The sequence below is a fragment of the Bactrocera dorsalis genome, chromosome 2 (genome assembly GCF_023373825.1).
Source record: "Bactrocera dorsalis isolate Fly_Bdor chromosome 2, ASM2337382v1, whole genome shotgun sequence".
NCBI classification, from domain to species: domain Eukaryota; kingdom Metazoa; phylum Arthropoda; class Insecta; order Diptera; family Tephritidae; genus Bactrocera; species Bactrocera dorsalis.
This window is the reverse complement of record NC_064304.1, coordinates 94,527,727-94,550,012: the sequence shown is the minus strand read 5'-3', so window position 1 is coordinate 94,550,012 and position 22,286 is coordinate 94,527,727. Positions and strand designations below refer to the sequence as shown.

General features: G+C 33.7%; 2 protein-coding genes across 7 annotated transcripts in view; one reads left to right on the top strand and one right to left on the bottom strand.

The window, feature by feature from the left end:
* LOC105230932 (protein roadkill) overlaps positions 1–22,286 on the bottom strand; it is a 173,701-nt gene that overhangs the window by 145,828 nt on the left and 5,587 nt on the right. For 2 of the 6 annotated variants that reach the window (XM_049449722.1, XM_029552331.2), the window contains exons 1-2: positions 9,696–9,849; positions 407–634 (exon numbers count right to left, since the gene is read on the bottom strand). Coding sequence is in view for 2 of the 6 variants with exons in the window: in XM_029552331.2 (XP_029408191.1) it covers positions 407–420 (14 nt within the window). In the remaining 4 variants the exon portion in view is untranslated. Of the gene's footprint in view, positions 1–406; positions 635–9,424; positions 9,850–11,037; positions 11,109–22,286 lie in introns of those variants that run through there. The other 4 variants (XM_049449723.1, XM_019991980.3, XM_029552332.2 and 1 more) reach the window with 3 other exon arrangements.
* Positions 8,105–21,337, top strand: LOC125776596 (probable cytochrome P450 6d5). The gene is made up of 7 exons (XM_049449727.1): positions 8,105–8,630; positions 17,569–18,253; positions 18,378–18,530; positions 18,911–19,110; positions 19,168–19,401; positions 19,468–19,710; positions 19,780–21,337. The coding sequence occupies exons 2-7, from the start codon at positions 17,724–17,726 to the stop codon at positions 19,956–19,958; spliced, it is 1,539 nt and encodes a 512-aa protein (XP_049305684.1). The 5' UTR covers positions 8,105–8,630; positions 17,569–17,723; the 3' UTR covers positions 19,959–21,337.

Below are 22,286 nucleotides of genomic sequence, written 5' to 3'. Positions count from 1 at the left end.
GGAGAACTTAGAAAAGTTTATATGAATATAAAAAAGTATAACCAACCATAGTTCTAGAGAGAAATCACTTTGAAAGCTTTCTTTGCAGCTTAGAAATATGCTGAACTTTTCAAATGCATATACCTATGTATATAATATATAAGAACTAAAAAGAATGCATTAAATCTGCTGGTGAAAGCTATTTCGCACGAAATAAAATGTAAGTGAACACTTAACGCATGACTCCGTTAATTTTTGATTGAACACGAAACTTATGTAGGAATAAGTAGTCAAAACATATTTTGAGACAACCTCCAAAATAAAAGCTCTTTAAAACACTTCTGAAATGAAAGTTTAACAATATTTTTCAATGAGTTTTTGTTGAATTGTTGAAATATTCTAGATTTGGCTTTTCTTTTCATCTTACCTTGCTAAAGCCATCCTGACGTGTAAACGTTCTCCGAGGGTCTGTGATATGTTTTCCACTTTGCACAATTTCCTTTCTTAACGAATCAACGCCGAGTAAAAATACTTTATTTTAATTTTTTGCTTTATTATTTCTCAAGGTCTTCACAGTCAGCATTTGCAATTTTATTTGTTATTGTATTTATTATTGTTATTGTTTTGCTATTAGCTGGGGAAAACAAACTGCCAGCTGTTGGAGAAATTTGAACCTCTCATTGAAACTTTTTCTATTATTTCTCTGCTCATTAAGTTCACGAGTTTTGTACATGAGTAGGTATGTTATCATTGATATATACATAAATATATTGTGCGACTTAAATTTTATGCATTTTTTTTTATGAAAAATTTACTCTTTCGAGTTATTTTATATTATAATTTCTTTAACTACACAAAAAATATTTTAGGAATAATATTAAACAATTTTTAAATGTTTTAATTAAATTTATTATATTTTCTTTTATCTCAATGTCTTTAAAGGCGTTGTTTTATAATATTTATTTTATTTTATTTTTTAATTTGATTTTATTTTTTCTATATTACTATTATTTTTATTTATTTATTATTATTTTATAATCTTATAAAAAAATACTATATTCCTTTTATAAATACCCTACATATGTATGTATGTACATATACACTTTTTCTATACATTTTTTTATTTTATTTTTATTTTTTAATTTTTTATTAATTATTTTATATTTTATACAATTTTTTTTTATTATTTTATAATACGATTTTTATTTTAATAATTATAATAAGTTTTCTTCACGCTTTCTTTCAATATTTTTTTGTTTTTCAGAATCAACGTCTTTTCCTATTTTTTTACATATGCACAAGTAAATAACTGTTTATGTATATCCCATCTCTAACTTTTCCTTCCTGTCTGATAAATTTCATTTAAGTGTTTTTTTTGTGTTTTTGCATTGATATTGATTTTCTCCAACCGCTGCAGCCCTGACAGTTGCAGCAGCTGTTATCTTTTTCTATATATCTACATATATCTGTATATATGTACACATGCATGCCAATACATGTTGTAAATTTTGCTGTGTATGCCAGGTTGACGCTCTTATTTTTAGCCATTTTTGTTGTTGGCTTGTGGCATAAAGCGAATTTCCGCATTCACTCGCCCACACACAAAGCCCCAGCTACAAAGCTAGCCCTAGCCCTAACGTGAAAAAATAAATGTATGTATGTATGTACATATGTATGGTATATGCAGTGTGGCTTGCAAACAGCAACAACAAGTGGGGAGAATACTTAATTCAACGTCGATATTTCGCCCGCATTATCTGCGAAGCCGAAATTTCCGGTGTGATTTTATTAGCGCGGCGTGTGTGTGTGACGGGTGTAAATTCATTTTATCAAACGATTTAGTAGACAGGTATCTTTAAATTTTTTGTCGAAATTTATTGACGCCTAACACTACCACCATTAAGTAATACACATTCATACACACACACACGCATAAAATATTTGCTAAAAACATTTTCCGCTGACATTGAAGCTTAATTTGCGCGCGTGTTACCGCAGCCGCAGCCGCCTCTGCCGCTGCCTCGCCCACCGCAGCGACGGTCGCGTCGCGCTCCATCAACACTGCCGGCATTAACTTCCCCATTTCGTCATTCGCATTCGCACGCGGTTTTAGCGGTCGATTGTTGTCGGCAGCAGAGTTGATTAAATAGTGCGCACAGCGCGTAGTCGCTGCCTTTGTTATTGCTGTTGTTGTCAGTTGTGTCGATAAACTATCAAAATTCGGTTTTCGCCATGCTTGCTTGTTCGTTGTTCTGTAGTTGTGTTGTAGTTTTTTTATTACGCTTTTGGCACTTTTGTGGCCTTGCCTAGGTTCAAAGAACTCCTCGAACTAATACCAGAAACGCAAAATGTTCGAGGAGAAATTCACGCCAATGAATACAATAAACAAACACAGGCACATTAATTTATTTAAATATATTTATTAACATGTGTGTGTGTGCGTACGCGTGAAGCGACTGAAGCACTTTGATATTAATTTGGCAATATTAAATCACTATGTACACTTACACACACACACGCTGCTCTCACATTTTTGTTTGCACTGTGGTTGTTTCTCTTGTTATCATTTGCGCTTCAACATATGAAATATACTTTTTTATCAATGTCCCTGATGCGACAGCAGCTGTCGCTTATATCGCCTGCGCCTATTTAGCTGAAGGCCTCCCGGCTCGACTCGAGGTTCAAAGTGCTAGACTAATGGAGGCCGTGCGGTCGGTGAAACGCTTCTCAAAAATCACAAGGCGTGACGCAAATGCGACAGGGCGCCGAGAAGGGTAAAACACGCATTTATCTGCTGGTATGTTTGTATGTATGTATGAGTGTTTGCATATACCTTTTCAAGGGAATCACCTCCGAATTACGCTTGGAGGACATTCGGTGCGTTCAGGGCTTATGGTGACCTCTAGCAGGATTGGCAAGGATTTATAATTTTCGTACATCTGCAACTGGAGAGTGAATTGAAGGTCTGCGGATAGTTTGCGATTGATAAAACGAATTAAGGTAGTCAGTGAAAACTTTGTATTGCAAAAGAACATAAACGGAATCTGTGCTAATGTAATTAAAACAAAAAAAAAACATTTACAAATAAAAATATAAAAGTTTTCCATACAAAAACTTGAATTTTGATTATTCAGTTTGTATGGCAGTTATATGCTATAATGGTGCGTTACCGGCGGTTGCGACAAAGCAGCAGCGTCTTGGAAAGAATAGGGCGTGTGCAAAATTTCAGGGTCTCAGACGTATCCTTCTTGTTGTTAGAAACTGTTTGGAAAACTTAATAACCCTGTGCAGGGTATAAATACGCATCGTAAACGTGCTTACGGACCAAAGATTAAACTACAAATATAGACGAACAAAAAAAGTAACAAAATTGCCAAATTTATAACATGTTTAGTACAAAAAACACTAATGTGCACACACACAAAAGCGTTTAATTCTAATTTGATTTTAGAAAAGAGAATAACAAGTTATTTCAAGGTCACTAAACAGAACACGTTCAAAATCCAGTGAGCGAGTGAGTGACAAAGCATTTCATAAGTCAATAAGTGTTCTGCAACATGTTGCTTGGAATGTTGCTATTGAATAGAAAGAGGAAAAGAGCAACTGACATGAGGGTATGTGTACACATATGCACGAGTATTGGCAATAAATTAAGTATGAAAACAGAATATTAAGAGTTGAATCATGCACATAATTTCTTTCATCAAATTAACTTTAACATTATTTACGTAATTATTGAAATAACCAACGCAGAATGTTATAATACAAATATAATATATAAAAGTCACGTTGATAGTTCAATACACAACAGTGACAACAATTTTACAATGTGGCTGCAATTGCTGCAAGTAATTGTTGTAAAACAGTATTTGCACTACATAAGCAAATATAAAGAGCACAGCAGAGAACGCATATAAAGAGACTTTGTTTTTATACATATAAAAAGTTTACATTGACAAGGGCCATGCCCTATTGAGCGCCAGCTAACCTCCAATATTTTGATATTGAGAATAAATCGGAAGTAGCAACAACAAGGTGTAATTAATGATAAAGAAAAGTCAGAAACAAACACAACCGCATTCCAAGAACTTGGCGTTAATTTCTCAACTATGTAAAGAAAAACGCAAAGAATTAATGGAAACGCTGAAAAACAAGGAATATATACATATGTACATATGTATGTATATATATATACATATGTATATATGTACATATATGAAAAGCGAAATAAATTAGAAAAACTTGTATAAAAGAGACCAAAATATAAATTTTCCTAAAACAACAAATTGTCGAGTACAACAAAAGTAATTACATATTAAACAATTAACAAGAGGAAGACGCGTAACCAATGACAATCACGGCAGCGACGCCTAAAGGCAACGTAGTTTCTAAAACAACAACAAAAAACAGTCAAACTGGGCAGTAGCGATGGTCAATGGCAACGAACGGCGGCGAATGGCAGCGACGTAGACGACGACGTCAACCGCAACAGAGGAACTACTCTCAAAGCTCATAGACACAACCTCAACAACATTACAATAAAAACAACACAATACATAAAAGAATCAAGGGAGCGTCGAGTTTGCATGTATTTGCGTATGTTAGCAAGCAACAATATCAGCGGCAGAGGAGGAGGGCAAAACTAAATTTAATTTCATTTCATAGTCATGAGCACACAAGGTTCTTCCTATATCTCGTTTGGTATGTATGTATGTACAAACAAACGTACTAATATATTTATGTGTATACACATATATATGTATGTACGTATGGCAAACGTGCCTGCTATGTATTAATAAAAAAGTCGACTTTTATATGCATATATAAATGAATACATTTGCAGTTGCATATATGTATGTATGTATGTATAACGAGCCGCCGAAACAAAAACCTAACAAATATCATATTAATAGCAACAAAAGCAATGTTAGGGAAATTGCAAAGCTAAGCAGAAATATTAAAGTGGTCCATACATATGTACATATGTATGTAGAAAAACAGAGAGAAGTGTAGCAAAAAATAACAAACTAATGAGAAAATCAAAACAAATGAATAAGTATTGTTATCTATGCATAACAGCAGCAAAACCAGAAGCAAAAGTTTAACAGTAGAACTAAATACCCGCTAGGAACGAAGCTAAATTATTTGTATACTTTATTTTTTTATAATATTAAAAATAATAATAATAATAAAATAATAATAATAACAAAATAATAATAAAATAAAAATAAAATTAAAAAAAATGAATTAAATAAAGATAAAGGTAATAGCAAATTAATCTAAAAAAATTATAATTTAAATTTAAAATAAAAATAATAATAAATTAAGATTAAATTTGAAAAAATTTTATATAATTAAAAAGCAAATAATATATGTAATAATTAAAGAATTAAATTATAAATAAAAAACAAAGAATATATTAATAATTAAAACTTAATAACAAAAATTTTAGAAGTAAAATAAAAAAATTAAAAAAATCTTATTTTAACACTCAACTTTAAATATTCGAATACTTGTTTAAATATTTATCGAAGAATCATAAATAATACTAATTTTTTATGTAACATCTCTTCCAAATAAAATTAAACTCACTCAGTGTGAACTGTATGGTAATTCACACAGGGTTTAACAACATTAAGTTGTGTTCACATTATTATACACCACTTGTGATTGTTTTATTTGGTTTATTTTTACTCGAGCATGCTCTCACTTTGTTTGTTTTACTTTGCACTACTACTACTACTAAGCAGCTTTTGCCTTTGCCGCCACACGTTATTTCAATATTTAATTCTGACAAGTACATAGCAACTATAAAAAAGTAAACATAGCAACAAACCAAATGCCAATTCTGACCAGCATACGTGCCGATAGACAAACAAAACTCTATATACCCAATGTACAATAACATGCATGTGTAAGTATAGTAAAAGGGAGGCCGGTATATATACAAAACATACTCACATCGTATAATCAATGACCTCACTCTCAAGTTGCTTGATTATTCGGCCGGTTGGCCAGCGCTCACGCAAATATTCGGTACTTACATAAATATCGGCAGAGCAGAGCACAACAGCGCAGCGGCGCTAACATTGAATTTAACAGCACACTCTGATGCATAAAATATGTTGGGGTACGTATGTTAGTAACATAGAAGCAGTTTACAATAACTAGAAACAGTTTACAGCGACGCATAAGTAATGAATATGGTAACAGAGTAATGTAAATTAACAGTGTTAGCTATTCGCATATAGTGGGTGGCTCTTTAGCGTGAGAGGGTGTGTGAAAATAGTGTGATTAGCGAAATTTTTGATTTTTTTCTATCAGAAATATGTGTTGTAAGGTAATTTCAATATTAATGAAAAATATATTTGCTTTTGATTTATTGATCTCTCTAGGTGAAGCTACACACGGCTTCTAAACGGTTGGCTTTCTAAAATTTTTTAGCCTATTAATTCTTTTGAATTCTGCTAAAAAGTTGCGTGTAAAGCAGACGACAGCGTGCAAAGTATAGACTATGCCTAAGAGTTTCCATATGGATATTCATCTCTGTTTATACGCGTTTCCGAATTTTTTAAATGAAACTAATAAATTCACTATCTTTAAAGATAATTAATTAATGGAAGAGTGTGAATAAATAAAAAAGCATTTTTTTTCTTTGAAAGAATAATAATTTTAATAACTTGATTTTGTTTTAGCTAAAAATCAAACTCGCATTCAAAAGTGGCTGCGGCCACTAAAAACATCAACTTTCTTTCAAAGTACTAGTTAAAATACATAATAGCAATATAAAATTTATATATAAAAGTAAATATTTATCTATGTATGTATGTATGTTCATACACTCAAAGTCATTTTTATTTATGCAGCTAAATGTCAATTTCAACCGTTAAAGGTGAAATAAATAGAATGTCAAATTTCAAAGGCGCTCAAAGCAAACACAAGCGCACGAAATTAATTTTAGTGCCACTTCGACCTTACTGACATGTGAAACTGTAGAGAAATCAAATCAATTCAAAAATTTGAAATAAATGTTGCATGTTAGCCAGAAAATAGCGCGAAATGAGTTTTGAGGTTATATTTATCGATAAAATGCAACCATAAGTTTAGTTTTGGTATTTTTATGTATAAATGTATGCAGGGTTGCAAATAATGCACTAAAAATAATTTTATTTTGTTTAAAATTTTTTGTTGTGTAAGTCTTAATTAAAAATATAACATTTTAATCGAAATACATATTTATTCTTAACTGTGATTCTAAGTAATATTTTGCCCTATTATTTAAGAATATGTTAAATAATATATTATTTTATTTTGTTTTGAGAAGTTTTGCAAATTATATCATTTAATTATTTCATCATTTAATTTTATAATTTTTTTGGTGAGTTTTTTTATTTAAATCTTTTATTTTCATTTCCTAATTTCATGTATAAATAATCAACTGATTTATATTTTTATTCTGTATCTTTTTTTATTTTATTTTATTTTTGCATTATTTTTTTAAATATATTTTACTGCCTTTTCCAAATTCACCGCGAGATTTGCTGTTTAATTGCTACCTGGTGGTACAACTCCCACCTACAAGACTAGTAGTACATAAAGAGCGTAAGGACACATGCACTTAATGTTGAGAGAGAGTAAACTTCAAGGAAGCGTACGTAATGCACAGTTGACTATAGCGACTCTGCTGTAAAATTAAACTCTGTACTCTTTATCAGGTTTTTTGCAAATTAATAAGTTATCAAGTGTTAATTTGACAGCATACAACAAACAAATATATAGTCTTAACATTTTTTTATTTTTACTCATTTATCAAAGTCCACTTTATACCAATACGCTTTTGCACAAATATATGCATATAATTTCCATAATGTTTGCATTAAATTTCGATCATTTCACACCTTGCAAGGGGAATGTTTAGTTTAGTATACCATTTTGAAGAGGTTTTGCGCAAAGGGGGAGGGGGCGGGGGGCTTGGTACCCCCCTCATTTGAAAGGTAATGAATGGAACTTTTGAATAATACCACCCTTCCCCCCCTAGGACCCCGGGGGGCTCTAGGGCAGCCTCCTGAAAATGGCGTAAAATCGTAGTTTTTCCATACAATTTTCACTAATTATTATAAAATTTGTGTATTTTTATGCATAGAGTGAATCTATGTTTATTATTTTTATTATTTTAATGAATTAAAGTGGAAATCCACTTTATTTAAATAATAAAAACACTGAAAATTAAAAATTGTATATGCATCGGTAATAATGCATACAAGTAGTTGAAGTACCGAGATAACCCAACCACAACAATAAGACTCCCTAAATAATAAAATTGGGTTTTCATCGCGCGATCTTTTTTTTTTCAAATTTTGAATATATTTTCAGCATAATATACTACATTGAAACAAGCGCCGCAGGCGAAAATTTGGAATAAAAAATCGCGCGATTTTTTATTCCAAATTTTCGTTATATTTTCAGTATAATATATTACATTGAAACAACCGCCGCAGTATATAAGGCCTACCATTTTGATTCGTTGGGTTATTACTATCTTCCTTTTGTGCTTATTTTCTTCGTCGTTTGACAGTTCATATTCAGTAATTTTGCTTACATTTCAAGGAACAGTATAAGACGTAATTGAAAGCTGTTTTATTTATTAAATTGTACATAAAATTGCAACTTAAAATTCATAATTTATCATTAATTCAATTAAATATATTTCAAAGAATGTGTGTGTGTTAAATTGGTTAAATTTTTCGCAAGCAGTGCAACAAAAACTTCAAAAGAAGAGAGCCATTTTTTGAGCAAATGTGAAAATGTGCGTTTTTTGCTTACTGATATCTGAAAAACAAATTAACATTTAACAATAAAATTACATTTAAACAAAAGTTTAATTCATTGGCTATCCGTGCTATATAAATTTAAAAAAATCCGTGCACGCATTTACGAGGGATAAGCAGTGAAAATGATATACTAAACTAAACCCAACCCCCTTGCAATTTAGACAATAAAACAACAAAGCGGCAAACTATATATACATATAACATACATATACATATGTGCTATGTTTATATACAAATACACTTAAGCACGTGTGAACTTTAAAAACCATTAAAAAATATAGTTTATATTGCAAAAATGTCAATATTTGTCAAAACGAAGGTTAGATATGGTTGACTCTGGCGGCTTACGAAAGCGGCAAATAATCGTGTGCACTAGGCAAAGGAGTCGTCGTCGACCAACAAACGGCAATAGAGACGACAGCGCACTTACAGACGAACATATGTATGAATGTATACACGAATGTATAAAAGCAAGGAAAGTATAGAAAACCAAATGAAAAGCTATGATATGGTAGGCGGAAATGGTTGCTTGTAGGCGACAAGACAAACTGCACGTTGAGGGCGTACAGTCAAAACCGCTGACCCAAAAAACAAGCACAAGAACAAAAACATACACTTTCCTGGAGCCGTGTTAACGATAGGGGAAAGAGCGAAAACCCGAGATAAAGCGGTAGTAATAACTACCGTCGCGTTTAGCTCCACCTTTTTGTTGTTACTCCTATGGCAAAGCTTAACAGCTCTGCTCTGCTAAGCAACAGTAACTAGAACTTTTCAATATCACTTCATACAAATTTTATTAAACGGAAAGAGTTCATATTAAAATGTTATGACAAATAGCGGCTTTTATGTTGATCAAACTGCAAAAAACTTTTGTGATCGCCTTACGTTGTTCGAGCACTTTTTTTATTTATTATATTCTTGTTGTTGTGATGTACGTTTATGCACGTAAGTATGTACATATGTAAAGATTGGGGCTTTAACGTTTGAGTACACTCGCGTTACTGCTCTCTAAGCGCAGCAGCTGATGACTGAGCGCATGGCTGGCGAAGCTGTTGCTCACCCAGTGATAGCAAGAGCAGTGGAAAATTACATACATGTATGTATGTACATGCATACACAAGTACGTAAGCGCAAATTGTTGTTGCTGCAAAAGTAAAATTGTTATGGTTGTTGCATTACTGTGTCGCAAAAGCACAAAAAAAACAAACGCACGGTAATCAAAATTTACAAAAGAGTGTCTCTACATGTGTAGGCATGTGTAGGAGTTACGTGTATAACAAATAGCAGCATTTATTTCAACACCCTGTTAACAACCCGCTCGTACGCTTTTACCGCACCACCTTTACTCCTTCAGACTGCTGTCAAACATTGGCCCACCATGGGAATTCTCACAACGCCAACGTCGCGACTGCAAAACTTGCTCGCCAAGTTTTACATGTATGCTCTGCTCTTGAAATTCTTAAAGCAATGCTCATAAGCTAATGCTGAGAGCACACCTACCCACTCCGGTGACACTAGCTCAGCCTGCTATAAATAATACAGTATTTCTTTATTGCTTCTTCAAACATAAATTGAATGCTCTTGTTGGTTGTGGTGACATTTGGAAAATTGCTTTTGTGCCGCAAGGCAATAGAAATTTTCTCATCACCCACCAAACAAATAAGGAAGTAAAATATTGGCGGTATTCTGTATCTATAGCAAATCTGATTGTTAAATACAATTAAAAATTATAATTTAAACGGTATGAGGATAAAAAAGTGTATAAATAATGTTTCTGAGATCAGCTGTTTCATTAAGTACTACATTCTGTACTCTACACTTGAAAAATCGGTTAACCCTTTTTAAAATCGATACATATCGGTCTATAATAATATAAACTTGAAATGTTCACAAGTTTTCTGGTAATAAAAAAAACGAAAGATGATTGGAAAGATAATCATACCGAGAGATAGTTTGGTTTAACTAAATTTCTTGAACTATAAAAAACTGTATAACAGTTTTTTTTTATACAAATAAGATTTAGCTGTCAGTAGTTGCCAGTTAATATGTTTTATAAATATTTATATATGTACTATAAAATGTAAATTAAAATTCTTTTAATTCTTAAAATTTAACAAGAGTCAGGGTAGAAAAGCTAAATAAGCTAGAAAAAAGTAGACAATGAAAGATAATGTAAAAAACTTTAAACTATAAATAAAAATAGTATTTACACAATCGATTTTCTTACCTGATAAATTAAATAGTTGGACTTTATGTGTAAAGAAGAAAAGGAAGTTAAGCCACAAAGATCAGCAGATGCTAGAATGAGAATAGAGAAAACGGCATTACTTAAATTATTAAAAATAATACGAGTATAGAAATAGGAAAATGAAAAAACATTAAAAAGAAAAAATAATTATCATGTGATGATTTCAATTTCGATTTCGATAACGCTAAATTGTTAAAATGCGATTGCACAAATATATTTTCAATTAGTGTCTGTTTACAAAATCGTTTCAAGTTAAATTTGTTTATTTTTCTAGAGAAAAATTTTTTATATTGAGTAACAAAACAGTGAAGATAATTATCTGATCAAACTTGATCCAGACTGATAAAAAAAAACAACATATATCATTTCTAACCGACTTTGACGTGGTTTTTTCGGCTTCCACCATTTGCTTGAAAGTTTCGACGTTATATTCATGAACCCAATTCTCGCCACCAAGTAGGGTACCTGGGTTTTCAAGCATCTGTATCGTGACCTCTACTTGACTTCGTTTTTGTAAAAGCTTCAGGTCTCTTGGTACGATTCTAGAAATGACACGCTTCATACCCAAAACATTAACCAAGATGTATTAAGTCGATCCTTAGGATACGTTAGGGCGCACCTGGTGTGATAGTCTAAAAACTCGTAGATTTTTTGGTAATTACAAAAAAATTGCTGTATCGATTGTTTTGAAATTTTCAGGTTATATTAATACCTGTTTCAAGAATGCACAATGAATTTAAAAAAAAAGAAAATTATGTGTCTTGAGTTATACGAGATGTTGTTGTTGTTGCAGAGGCAGAAAACATTCCTGAAGAAATTTCGAGGAATGGTTTCGAGTTGGCAGCTCTTGGCCGGTTAAAAATGAGGGTCCGTTACAGTTACTTAGTCCCGACTGTTATAAGAACGGAGTTATACGAGATCTCCGACGGCGCTAAAAAGGCAGTGATTCTGGCCTTCTTTGGAAAATAAAAAAAATTCGTTAAACTAGAAGGTATTCTCCGTACAAATAAAAACCGAGCAAAAAAATCAAAAATGAAACGAGTTTAACTGCGGCCACCCTTTAGGTTGTTGTAAATCAAAAACTATTTGGAATTATGAAATTTTAGTATGGCAATTTTAACTGTATAAATTAGCCCCTTAAGGAGTTACATATATGAGATTACGGGTTTCAAACATCGAATTATTTTATTATCTTTTTAAATTCTACAACACCTCTAGAATATTGTCCTTATAGTGGTATTTCCGGAAATACAGCCTTGAGTAAATGTGCACTCGAGGTTTTTCAAGAAACCGCGTTTTTGAAGTCGGTTGGCAAGATTTCTCGAGAACTACTCGACCGATCTTCATGAAATTTTACACAGATCTTTGAGATACAATTCTTAAAGGCTTGGACGAAGAATTTTTTTCGATTACAACTATTTGAAAAAAAAAGGAAATTTTTTTTTTTTAAATGTCTGCCAAAAATCCAATTTTTAGTTTTTTCCTTCGTCCAAGTTCTAAATTTAGATTTTAACTAAAAAATTTATTTTTTCCCTTTAGATGATCTTGTAAGGAGTTATCTTGTCAACGCGGGTGCATCTTTTTTCCGAGGGATCACCGGAAATGGCGTCGCACTGGCCGAGTTTAAAATATTTTTTTCGAAAAATTTCAGAATTTCTTTGTTAATAATGTATGTTTTACACACATTTAACCTTTTAAAATCCTCTGTTCCATACAATCTGTTCGAAAAAAAATTAAAATTTGTGAGCAAAATATTTTTCAAAAGCTTTAACTTCGGAAAACGATTAGAAAATGTAGCTCATGTGTAGCCTCAATATACAATAGTTTGAAGTAGAATGTAATTAAGCCAAAAATCACTTTTCAGCTATACACATTGTTGTTTTTTCATGTCGCATTTTAAATTTAGGTTATCAGAACAACGCTACTATTATTATAAACACAACTGTAAGTGTATGCTGCATATTTATTTTCACGTTTTGCAGCAATTTTAAATAATTTTCGCCAAAAAGCTTATTTAACCGTTGGAATGGCAGCCTTTATCGATTCATAAAAAATACATAAGTATTTATTTACATATTTCTGCAGTTATAAATGGGTATGGATATGTGTGCAAACGGTTTATAATAATGCAAGACATAATATGTGTGAATTGATTGTTTATTGTTTATGTGAGCGTTTATGTTTAAGGTGAGCAACTTCGGTCAAGGAATTGTTCTTTATTAATTTATGTTATACATATGTACGCATTTGTGTGTGTATGTGTGTGTAGATTAGTGTGGACATGTTAGTATGCATGCAGCTTGCTGTTATTTTCACAATTTAAATTTTCGACTATTTGGCGTGTAGAATTTAACGAGAACAACCTCCAAACGAGCAACCAGCATCCTCATTGCCTCAAAGTGCTACTTTTTTATGGTGCACAACTAGCTCAGCCGAGTGTAGAAGCCATTCACCTTTTAGTAGTTGCTACAATATGTATTTATCTCTGTTGCTTTATTTGTGTGTATGGCAAATCATGGCATTCACTACGCATACCGCTGTTGCTTGCCTAGCTCGTTGACTATAACTTTGTATGTATGTATGTAGCTATCTGCTCAGATATATAAACATAGTATGTATGTATGTATGTAGCATACATATGTACTTGGGTGCTCTGGTGCTTGGCGCTACTGCCTCGTTGGGCCATTCACATTTCGCACACAATTTGTTGCCATTTCGCGTTCACATCGCAACATAAAAACTGGTTCTTCCACTCAATAATGATGATAAATAAATTCATGCTGTTCCACTAATAATATAATAATAATGAAGTAATTTCGAGGGTAAAAACAAAAAAAAAACCGAGTAGCCGAGTCAGGTTGCTTCACCTCCCGCACCCACCTGTCGTAGAGTGAACAATTTGCAAAGTTTATGTTTGGAAAATAAAATTTATGTTAATTGTGAGGCCTCAACTAAATCGCCTCTTAGCCATTGATCTTTTGTGGCAAATTAATTTTGCGGTTTTCAATTGTTTACACATTATACCATACTCATTCGCAAAAACAAGAAAGTAAAAATTCAGCTCATCATTTTGCATATCATCATACATAGGACCAAGCTGTTGGAATGTTTAGTTTTTAGTGCGTAAATTAAGTTTAATAGTGCACACATGTATTAGAATTATTTATTTAGAATTTACATTTTTTTATAAAATCATTTAAAAGGTCACTGGAAAAGTCCCCGGCCTATCATTGTAAAACAATTTTTTTGGGCAAAATATGTTTTTTTCATTCAACATAGTTCCCAAAAAGAGTGAAACACTGATTATAGTAGCCCTACAACTTTTAGTGGATGGAGTCATGTGTAGAAGTTCTCGCAAGTGAGGAAAGTTCTCTGATTGCCATTCACTTGAGAGTAGCCAGAAACCATTATTTTACATTTGGCGGCTCAAGACTTCCGGTCTTAGACCAAATATCCTCTGGGTAGCCAAACAACACCCGCTTGAAAGCGAGCTAAAGTGAGAAGGCGAACCATCCCTCATTAGGGTTGTGCGTCACGTAAAAAACACCCCCAATAAAAAGAAACAAAAAAATTTGCCGGAAGAAGAAGAAAGAAGTACAGGGAATAGTCGCTGGATCCAGATCAAGAATACAGGGGATGCTTCCGAAGCACAATTTGTGGATTTTCGCCATCGTTCGCACTGACTTCTAACTCGGTGCATTATCTTGGTGAAACATCACTTTCTTTTTCTTCAAATGGGGCCGTTTTTCGGCGATTTCCTCTTTCAAGCAGTCCACTAACGTTATGTAGTTAATAGTCGCTGTTGATGGTCTTTCCTTTTTTCAAGGTAGACTATAAAAATTATCATGAGCTTCTTAAAATACAGACGCCATAACTCTGCCAGCCGACTGTTGCGTTTTTCCACGCTTTGGAGCATCGTGTGCAGTCCCTGTCGATTGAACGTCGACGTGAAATGATGGATCCATGTTTCATCCATTGTCAGATATCGACGCAAAAACTCGGCTTTGTTACGCTTAAAGGGTTACATGGGTTTACTTGTTTCAAAAAATATATTTTTTTATTGTCTTATTAAACTCTACAACACCTCTAGAATATTGTTCTAAATTTTCAAGTGAATAATAGTTCGGAGTACAGCCTTGAGTAAATGTGCACTCGAGGCAAGTTAGGCTAAATGCGCAGTCTCTAAACGTGTTTTTCTCTAAACTATGTTTTTGAGGTCAGTTGGCAAGATTTCTCGAGAACTACTCAACCGGTCTTCATGAAATTTTACACAGATCTTTGAGATACATTTCTTAAAGACTTGGACGAAGGATTTTTTTCGATTACAACTACATATTTGAAAAAAAAAATAAATTTTAATTTTTGTTTTTTGTAAAAATGTCTGCTAAAAATACAATTTTCAGTTTTTTACTTCGTCCAAACTCTAAGTTAGGATTTTAACTAAAACACGTATTTTTCACTTTAGATGATCCTGTAAAGAGGTATGCTGCCAACGCAGGCGCATCTTTTTTCCTACGGGTTACCAAAAAAGGCTTCGCAATGGCCATGTTTAAAATATTTTTTTCAAAAAATTTCATAATTTCTTTGTTAATACTCGTAGTATACATATGTATGTTTGTAACAAAATTGAATTGAGAAAAAAATTGTTGAATAAAAGGCTGTTTTTTACCCGAGGAAACCCATGTAACCCCTTAAATTGCCATAATCTTGCCTAGAAAGCGACAATGTTGCAATTTTTCTGTGCACAGCTGTAGATGCTATTTTATTAAGGTTTTACTGACATCTTTTTAAAGCAGAAAACGCGCCACTTATTATTGAGTTTCACAATTTTGCAAAATTCAAAATGCAAGTCATCCTCAAGCAACGCCAACTGATAAGCATCATATGTATATATTGTATATACATATCTGTGTATGTTTGTATGCTTCTTATTAACAATACCAATAAACTTGCTGCTTTCAGTGCATAATAACGATTTGAGACATTTGTTGAAAACCCCAGATGACAAAGCAAAAAACGGGTAAGGTTCTTAGGCAAAACAAAGTATGTAGTAATACTTCTATTTTAGATTATCATAGAGGTTATATAAAGATCATTCTAATAAGCACATCGCAAAAAATCGAAATCGATAAAAATTTAGACAAAAATGTCCAAAGATACAAGCGTCCTAGAATAAACATTAGCTGTAAACTATAGGACCGTAAAAAACCTCAGCAGCAATGTTAGGCTCTAGAATGCCACGAAACCTTCAAGTCCAGAAAATTAGCTAGCGCAAGAACTTATCAAAAGATGAAATAAAAATATCGATGACAGTAAATACAGCTAAAATACATGAACTGACCGAATTGTAAGCCAAATATTTGTGGTTACAACTTAAACGTGTAAAAGAAACTGACAAGTCATCCGAGTGAAGGAACGACACGAGATATACATTGTGACCAAAAAGCACCCGGAAATTGTAATTAAATTCACTTTTACAAAAAAAAAATATCGAACAAAAATTTGTCTCAAATTTTCTATTTCTAACCAAATTTCGCGTGCGGAGTCGTTGCGAATGTTGGAAAAGGCTTATGGTGATTCGAAAACACAAGCCCGAAAATATTAAAAAAGTGAAAAATATGTCAGTCAAGTGTTATAGGTATGGTAACAGAGCTCGACATCTCACGCTAGTCTGTTCGAATGATTTTGGTGGATATTTTGCTTGACTCGTCCCGATAAAGCTGAATTTTTTTCAAAAAGATTACGATTGTGAACGAATTTAAAGCCAAACACGCAATGAATACCAACGATCAACCACCAGATTCGGCTCTATCTAATTTTTTCTTGTCCCCGTGGAACCTGTGTTCAGTCGATCGAAAAGGTAAAACAAAAAGTGCTTATGAAAAGTGTTTCGAGTACTGAAAAAATCGTTGGCTTAAGTGTTTTACATCTGGTGGGGATCACTTTGAAGGCGACAAAACAAATATTGATGTATCCGGGTACTTTTTTGTCACAATTTATATCTCTATAAAAACGTAATATTTCAATATTTATAATTTAAAGCTAGGGTTAAACTTAAAAAAAAAAATTAGCTGATAACGTTAAGAGGGTATTCACACGACAATTGGTATACAATTGTAATATCCTTAAATCGCAAGTTATCAGGTGGTTTGTAGATTTTCTGGGACTAACAGCTAACAGCTTTTGTGAAGATACCTTATCAAATAAAAAATCTTTCTATAAGAGGTCAATATCGGCGGTTCCGAAAAAAGAACAGATTCTTAGAGAGAAAAGGACTATTTCAGATCGATATTCCACTGAAGAAATAAGTTCGCGTGTATACAGACAAACCGACATGGCTATACCGACTCAGCTCAACATTTATGTATATATATACTACACTTTATCTGGTCTCTGACTCTTCTTTCATTGCATACATCGTGGCAAGCTTAATACAATACTCTCTTCAGGCTGTAAAAATTATCAGTTTTGTGTTTATAAATACACAAAATAGCACTCAAATTATGTTAGCCCTTTGAACATACTGTGCTGTGAATACCCCTATTGCATTTTTAAGATATCTCTTAGAGACAAGCTATAAAACGCCATCACTGACAACATAAGATTTCAGTGAGTAAGTACAACATTTAAAACAGTGGCACCTGGAAGAAAGTGGATGTAAAAATATGTTTCTGTTGCTCCTAACTATCGCCTGTGCGCTTGCAATATTTTACATCAAATGGACCTACACATATTGGCAACGCAAGGGCTTCCCCTATCACGAGCCGAAGATACCCTTTGGTGTGCTGGATGCCGTACGTAGGCGTAAAGCTTCCTTGGGTACTGCCATCTACGATGTTTATCGCAGTAACAAGGATAAAGTGTTGGGCATCTATCTAATTACACGACCAGCATTGTTGGTGCGCGATGCGCAACTAGCAAGGGATATATTGTCGAAGGACTTTGAAAGCTTTCACGATCGTGGCATACATGTAGACGATGAGGAGGATCCGCAATCAAGGGGTGGCATTTTCTTTCTTAAAGGACGGGATTGGAGGAGTCTGCGTATAAAGTTGGCACCCTCATTTACGTCGGGAAAATTGAAGGGCATGTTTGACAAGATCGAGGATGTAGGCGATAGAATGGTGAACTTTTTGAATAATCAGCTGACTGACGGCGGTGTAAAAGAGTTTGAAATGAAGCATGTAATGGGCACGTGAGTTATTCTCATAGTTATATATTTTTGGCATTTTTTCTCAACAGTTTAACCAAAAATTTTGGAATTTATTAATTCAACGGCATTTTTTCCAAAAAATAAATGCATAGCTTTATATTTTCAGCTATGCTATTGACATCATTGCATCGGTTATCTTTGGACTGGATGTGAACAGCTTCGTTGAGCCAAGCAATGAAATACTAAATGTGAGCCGAAAAGTCAACGAACCCACTTTGGGCAGTGTGGTGCGCGGCACGTGCCAGTTTCTATATCCCAGGTAGGTAGGGAAAGAAGTGTGCTTAATAAGAATGTATGTATGTGTATATAAATTTATCACATTTCTTATCAACAGTCTTATGAATTTAAATCTGCAACAAGCTTTTTTAATAATTCCTTAAATATTATTAAGTGAGATTAACATCGGAGAAGCTGGTTTAAGTGAGTTGAAAATGTGGGAGTGTTTCCAAATGATTGAAACAAAACGAGTTTAATATCAAACAAAAAGTGCTTTGTGCTTGTGCCAGAAATCTTGAGAGAAATAAGAGAGCGTAGAGTGCTCGTAAACTGTAGTTAAATAAAATTCATTTCATGTGGAATTCTTTTTTTTATTATAACAAAAGTATTTTTCATGGTTTTCTAACACATTTCTCTCTATAGTTTGGAAAAACTCTTCATACGTTTGGGTTGGCGTGAAGAGGCGCCCAATATGATGAGAGAAATCGTTAAGCGGACTATAGAAATGCGCGAAGAGCAGAATATTTCACGCAAGGATATGCTTCAACTGCTCATGCAACTGCGCAACAAAGGTCAAATTAGCGTTGATGACAACGATTGGTCGGCAAAAGCGACTGACAAAAGTAAGTTTCCGCAGCCGAAAGTTTTTGTAATATTTTCATTTCACCCGCTTTCCACAGTTGTGCCGAAACCCATGTCCATTGAAGTAATTGCCACCAATCTATTTCTTTTCTACGTGGCCGGTTATGAAACGACTGCCACTGTCGCCTCGTTTACGGCCTTTGAATTGGCGCAATCGCCGATTGCAATGGCGAAAGCACAGCTTGATGTAAGGGCGGCGCTCGCGAAACACGATAACGAATTTACATATGCAGCCGTACAGGATATGAAATATCTCGATCTCTGCATAATGGGTAAAAATTAATTAAATTCCCACAATAAATATTTTTATACATTTAAAGTGATTTTTTGTTTTGCAGAAACTACACGGAAATATCCCGGACTACCGATACTCAATCGTCAATGCACACAGGACTACCCGCTGCCAGATAGTGATTTGGTGATCAAGTGTGGTACACCAATTATTATTTCCCTATTGGGTATACATCGTGATGAAAAATACTTTCCGGATCCCATGCTTTGGGAGCCAGAACGATTTTTGAATGGAAAATATGAGTCCGCCGCCTACATGCCATTCGGCGCAGGTCCCAGACATTGCATCGGTGAGCAGTATTTTTTAGCTTGGAATAATTTATTATTATTTTTTTTTAATAATTTTCACTTTTCAACAGCCCAACGTTTGGGTCGCATAATCGTAAAGGTCGCTTTAGCGAAATTGCTGCTCAACTTTAATGTTGAATTGAATTCTGAGCGAAAAGAAATCGAAATCGCTAACTTTGGTGTGCCGATTATGGCCAAAGGTGGCATTAATGTACGGTTATCAAAGCAAAATCCGACGCCAAGCGCATAAATCGAAGCTGTTGGAAAATTGTCAATACTAATACTGCTTATTTAGTAACAAATGACTGCACCACCTTTTATATAAGTCACGAGTAATAAAGCTTTGCCGACAATTCAAAAACTCTCGGTTAATAATTACTGGGCGAGAACGTCTCACTGTTCCGTGTGCATTATTGTATACTTCATAATCTATATCCATACAGAATGTATAGTATATCGTTTTGCAAACTGAATTGCTGAAGTGCTGCCAGACTTTTACTTTTTTGTAAATAATTTTTCAGGTTGTGTACACATATGTATGTATCTACAAAAACAAAGAAGCTTTTTGTAGTCCTGGTGCAGATTACGATCTCAAAACAAGACAAGAAAATATTGGATGCTGTTTTGAAGTAATTGCATATCTAATATATTGATAATTATCGGATTATCATAAAAATTTAGTTTTCCTGCCATGATTAGGGTTCTGCGCAGCTTTTTCCTCGTAACCAAACGTCACGTGATCGTTATTCTAAGGCTCCTAACCGAAAATATGCGAGCAATTAAACCGAAAATTTTAAGCAGATCTTACAAATTGACAATTTTATAAACTGCGTGCTTAAATAAAAGGTGTTCCATTTCGAGGTTCCCTAGTTATTTTAAAGAAAAAATACAGAAACTGCTTATTAAATGGGGAATGTTTATTAACATTTGAAGAAACATTATTTGGCATTTATTTTTTGAATAATATATCTTTCAAATGTTGGCCACAGCTACGTCTTAAATGGTCCAACCGTTGAGTTTAATTTTCGATGACTCGTTCGAGCATTTCAACTGGTAACTGGCGAATGACACGCGAGATGTTTTGCTACAATTCCTGAATGGAAATAAAATTACCCGCATACACTTTAGACTTTAAATATCCCAACAGGAAGAACACGATCTTGGTGGTCAATCGAGCGGCCCAAAACGTAAAATTATCCGCTCAACGAAATGTTCTCTCAATAAATCCTTTGATTGATGCGATATGTGGGAAGTGGCGAAGTCTCGTTGAAAGCCAATGTTTTCGAGATCACGACCTTCAATTTCAGGCATCAAATAGTCGGTTATCATTGTGCGATAACGGTCACCATTGACAGTTACAATCTCACTGGCACCATTTGTGAAGAATGTGTCTCACAAACCACACCAAACCGTTGTTTTTTCGGGTTGAAATGACAGCTCTTGAATCTCTTCAGGTTGCTCTTCGTCCCAAATAGGACAATTTTGCTTGTTTACATACCCATTGAGACAGAAATGGTCCTCATCACTGAACAATATTCGACTCGATAACGTTAGATCTTCTTGGAACTTTTCAAGAGCTTACAGAGCGAAGCGATGTCGCTTGGGAAGGTCGAGCGGATTAAGATCTCGACATAAAATGCGCCAAGTCGCTCCATACGTCAGTCCGAATTGCTGTGTACGGCGCCGAATAGATTCTCCACGGTCTTTGTCTACACACTCAGCTACAGCAGCTATATTTACTTCACTGCGTGCTTGACGTGGTCTATTCAAGTACGAGTATATACATACGTTCTGTAAAGAATGTGTTTTGCGCGCTTCGCTCAACTTATGGTCAACATAATCGCCCTATAACATGACAGCTTGACACGACTCACGCGTGATCTGTCAAAAAAAGGCTATTCAAAAAAGAACTATACTTGGATCACCCGTTATATCTAAAATATTATACCTACGGCAACAAAACCACTGTAGACTAGTGTCATTATCCGTTAATGTTGGGCTAATAGTTTGGATATTTGGAATATTATCCTCATCTTAGCTCTTCGTCTTCGTTTTTTTAAGCTTGAAAAACGATGTTGCATCGTGTGTCTAGTTATGTCCGTAGCAAGTTTTTTGATGTCGCTCGTGGTTGTGCCCATATTTCACTTTTTAGTGCATTCTTAACAGCATTTCGCACCTTGGAAATTGCACTCCCAATAATATTTTATACTACCTTGCAGGTTTTCCGCATAATTTTTGGATTACTTCATGTGACCTATTTCATCAAAATCAAATAATATTCCAAATAATATACATAGATAGATTATTTATATATATTATTTTATATATATATTATTTATAATACGTAAAATGCTGAATAATTTAGCAAATGAAGATAACGAACATAAGAAATGCGCTGAAACAACAATTAAAAGCAATAAAAATATTGTAATTAGAAAAGATATTGATAACGGCATTGAGTGTATTCATGTTGGAATAAATGCAATGAGCATACTATTTTGCACAAAATTTAAGAGAACAAATACATATAAACCTTCTACCAATCGGTTAGTAATAATAGTTTTTATGTACCCACTGA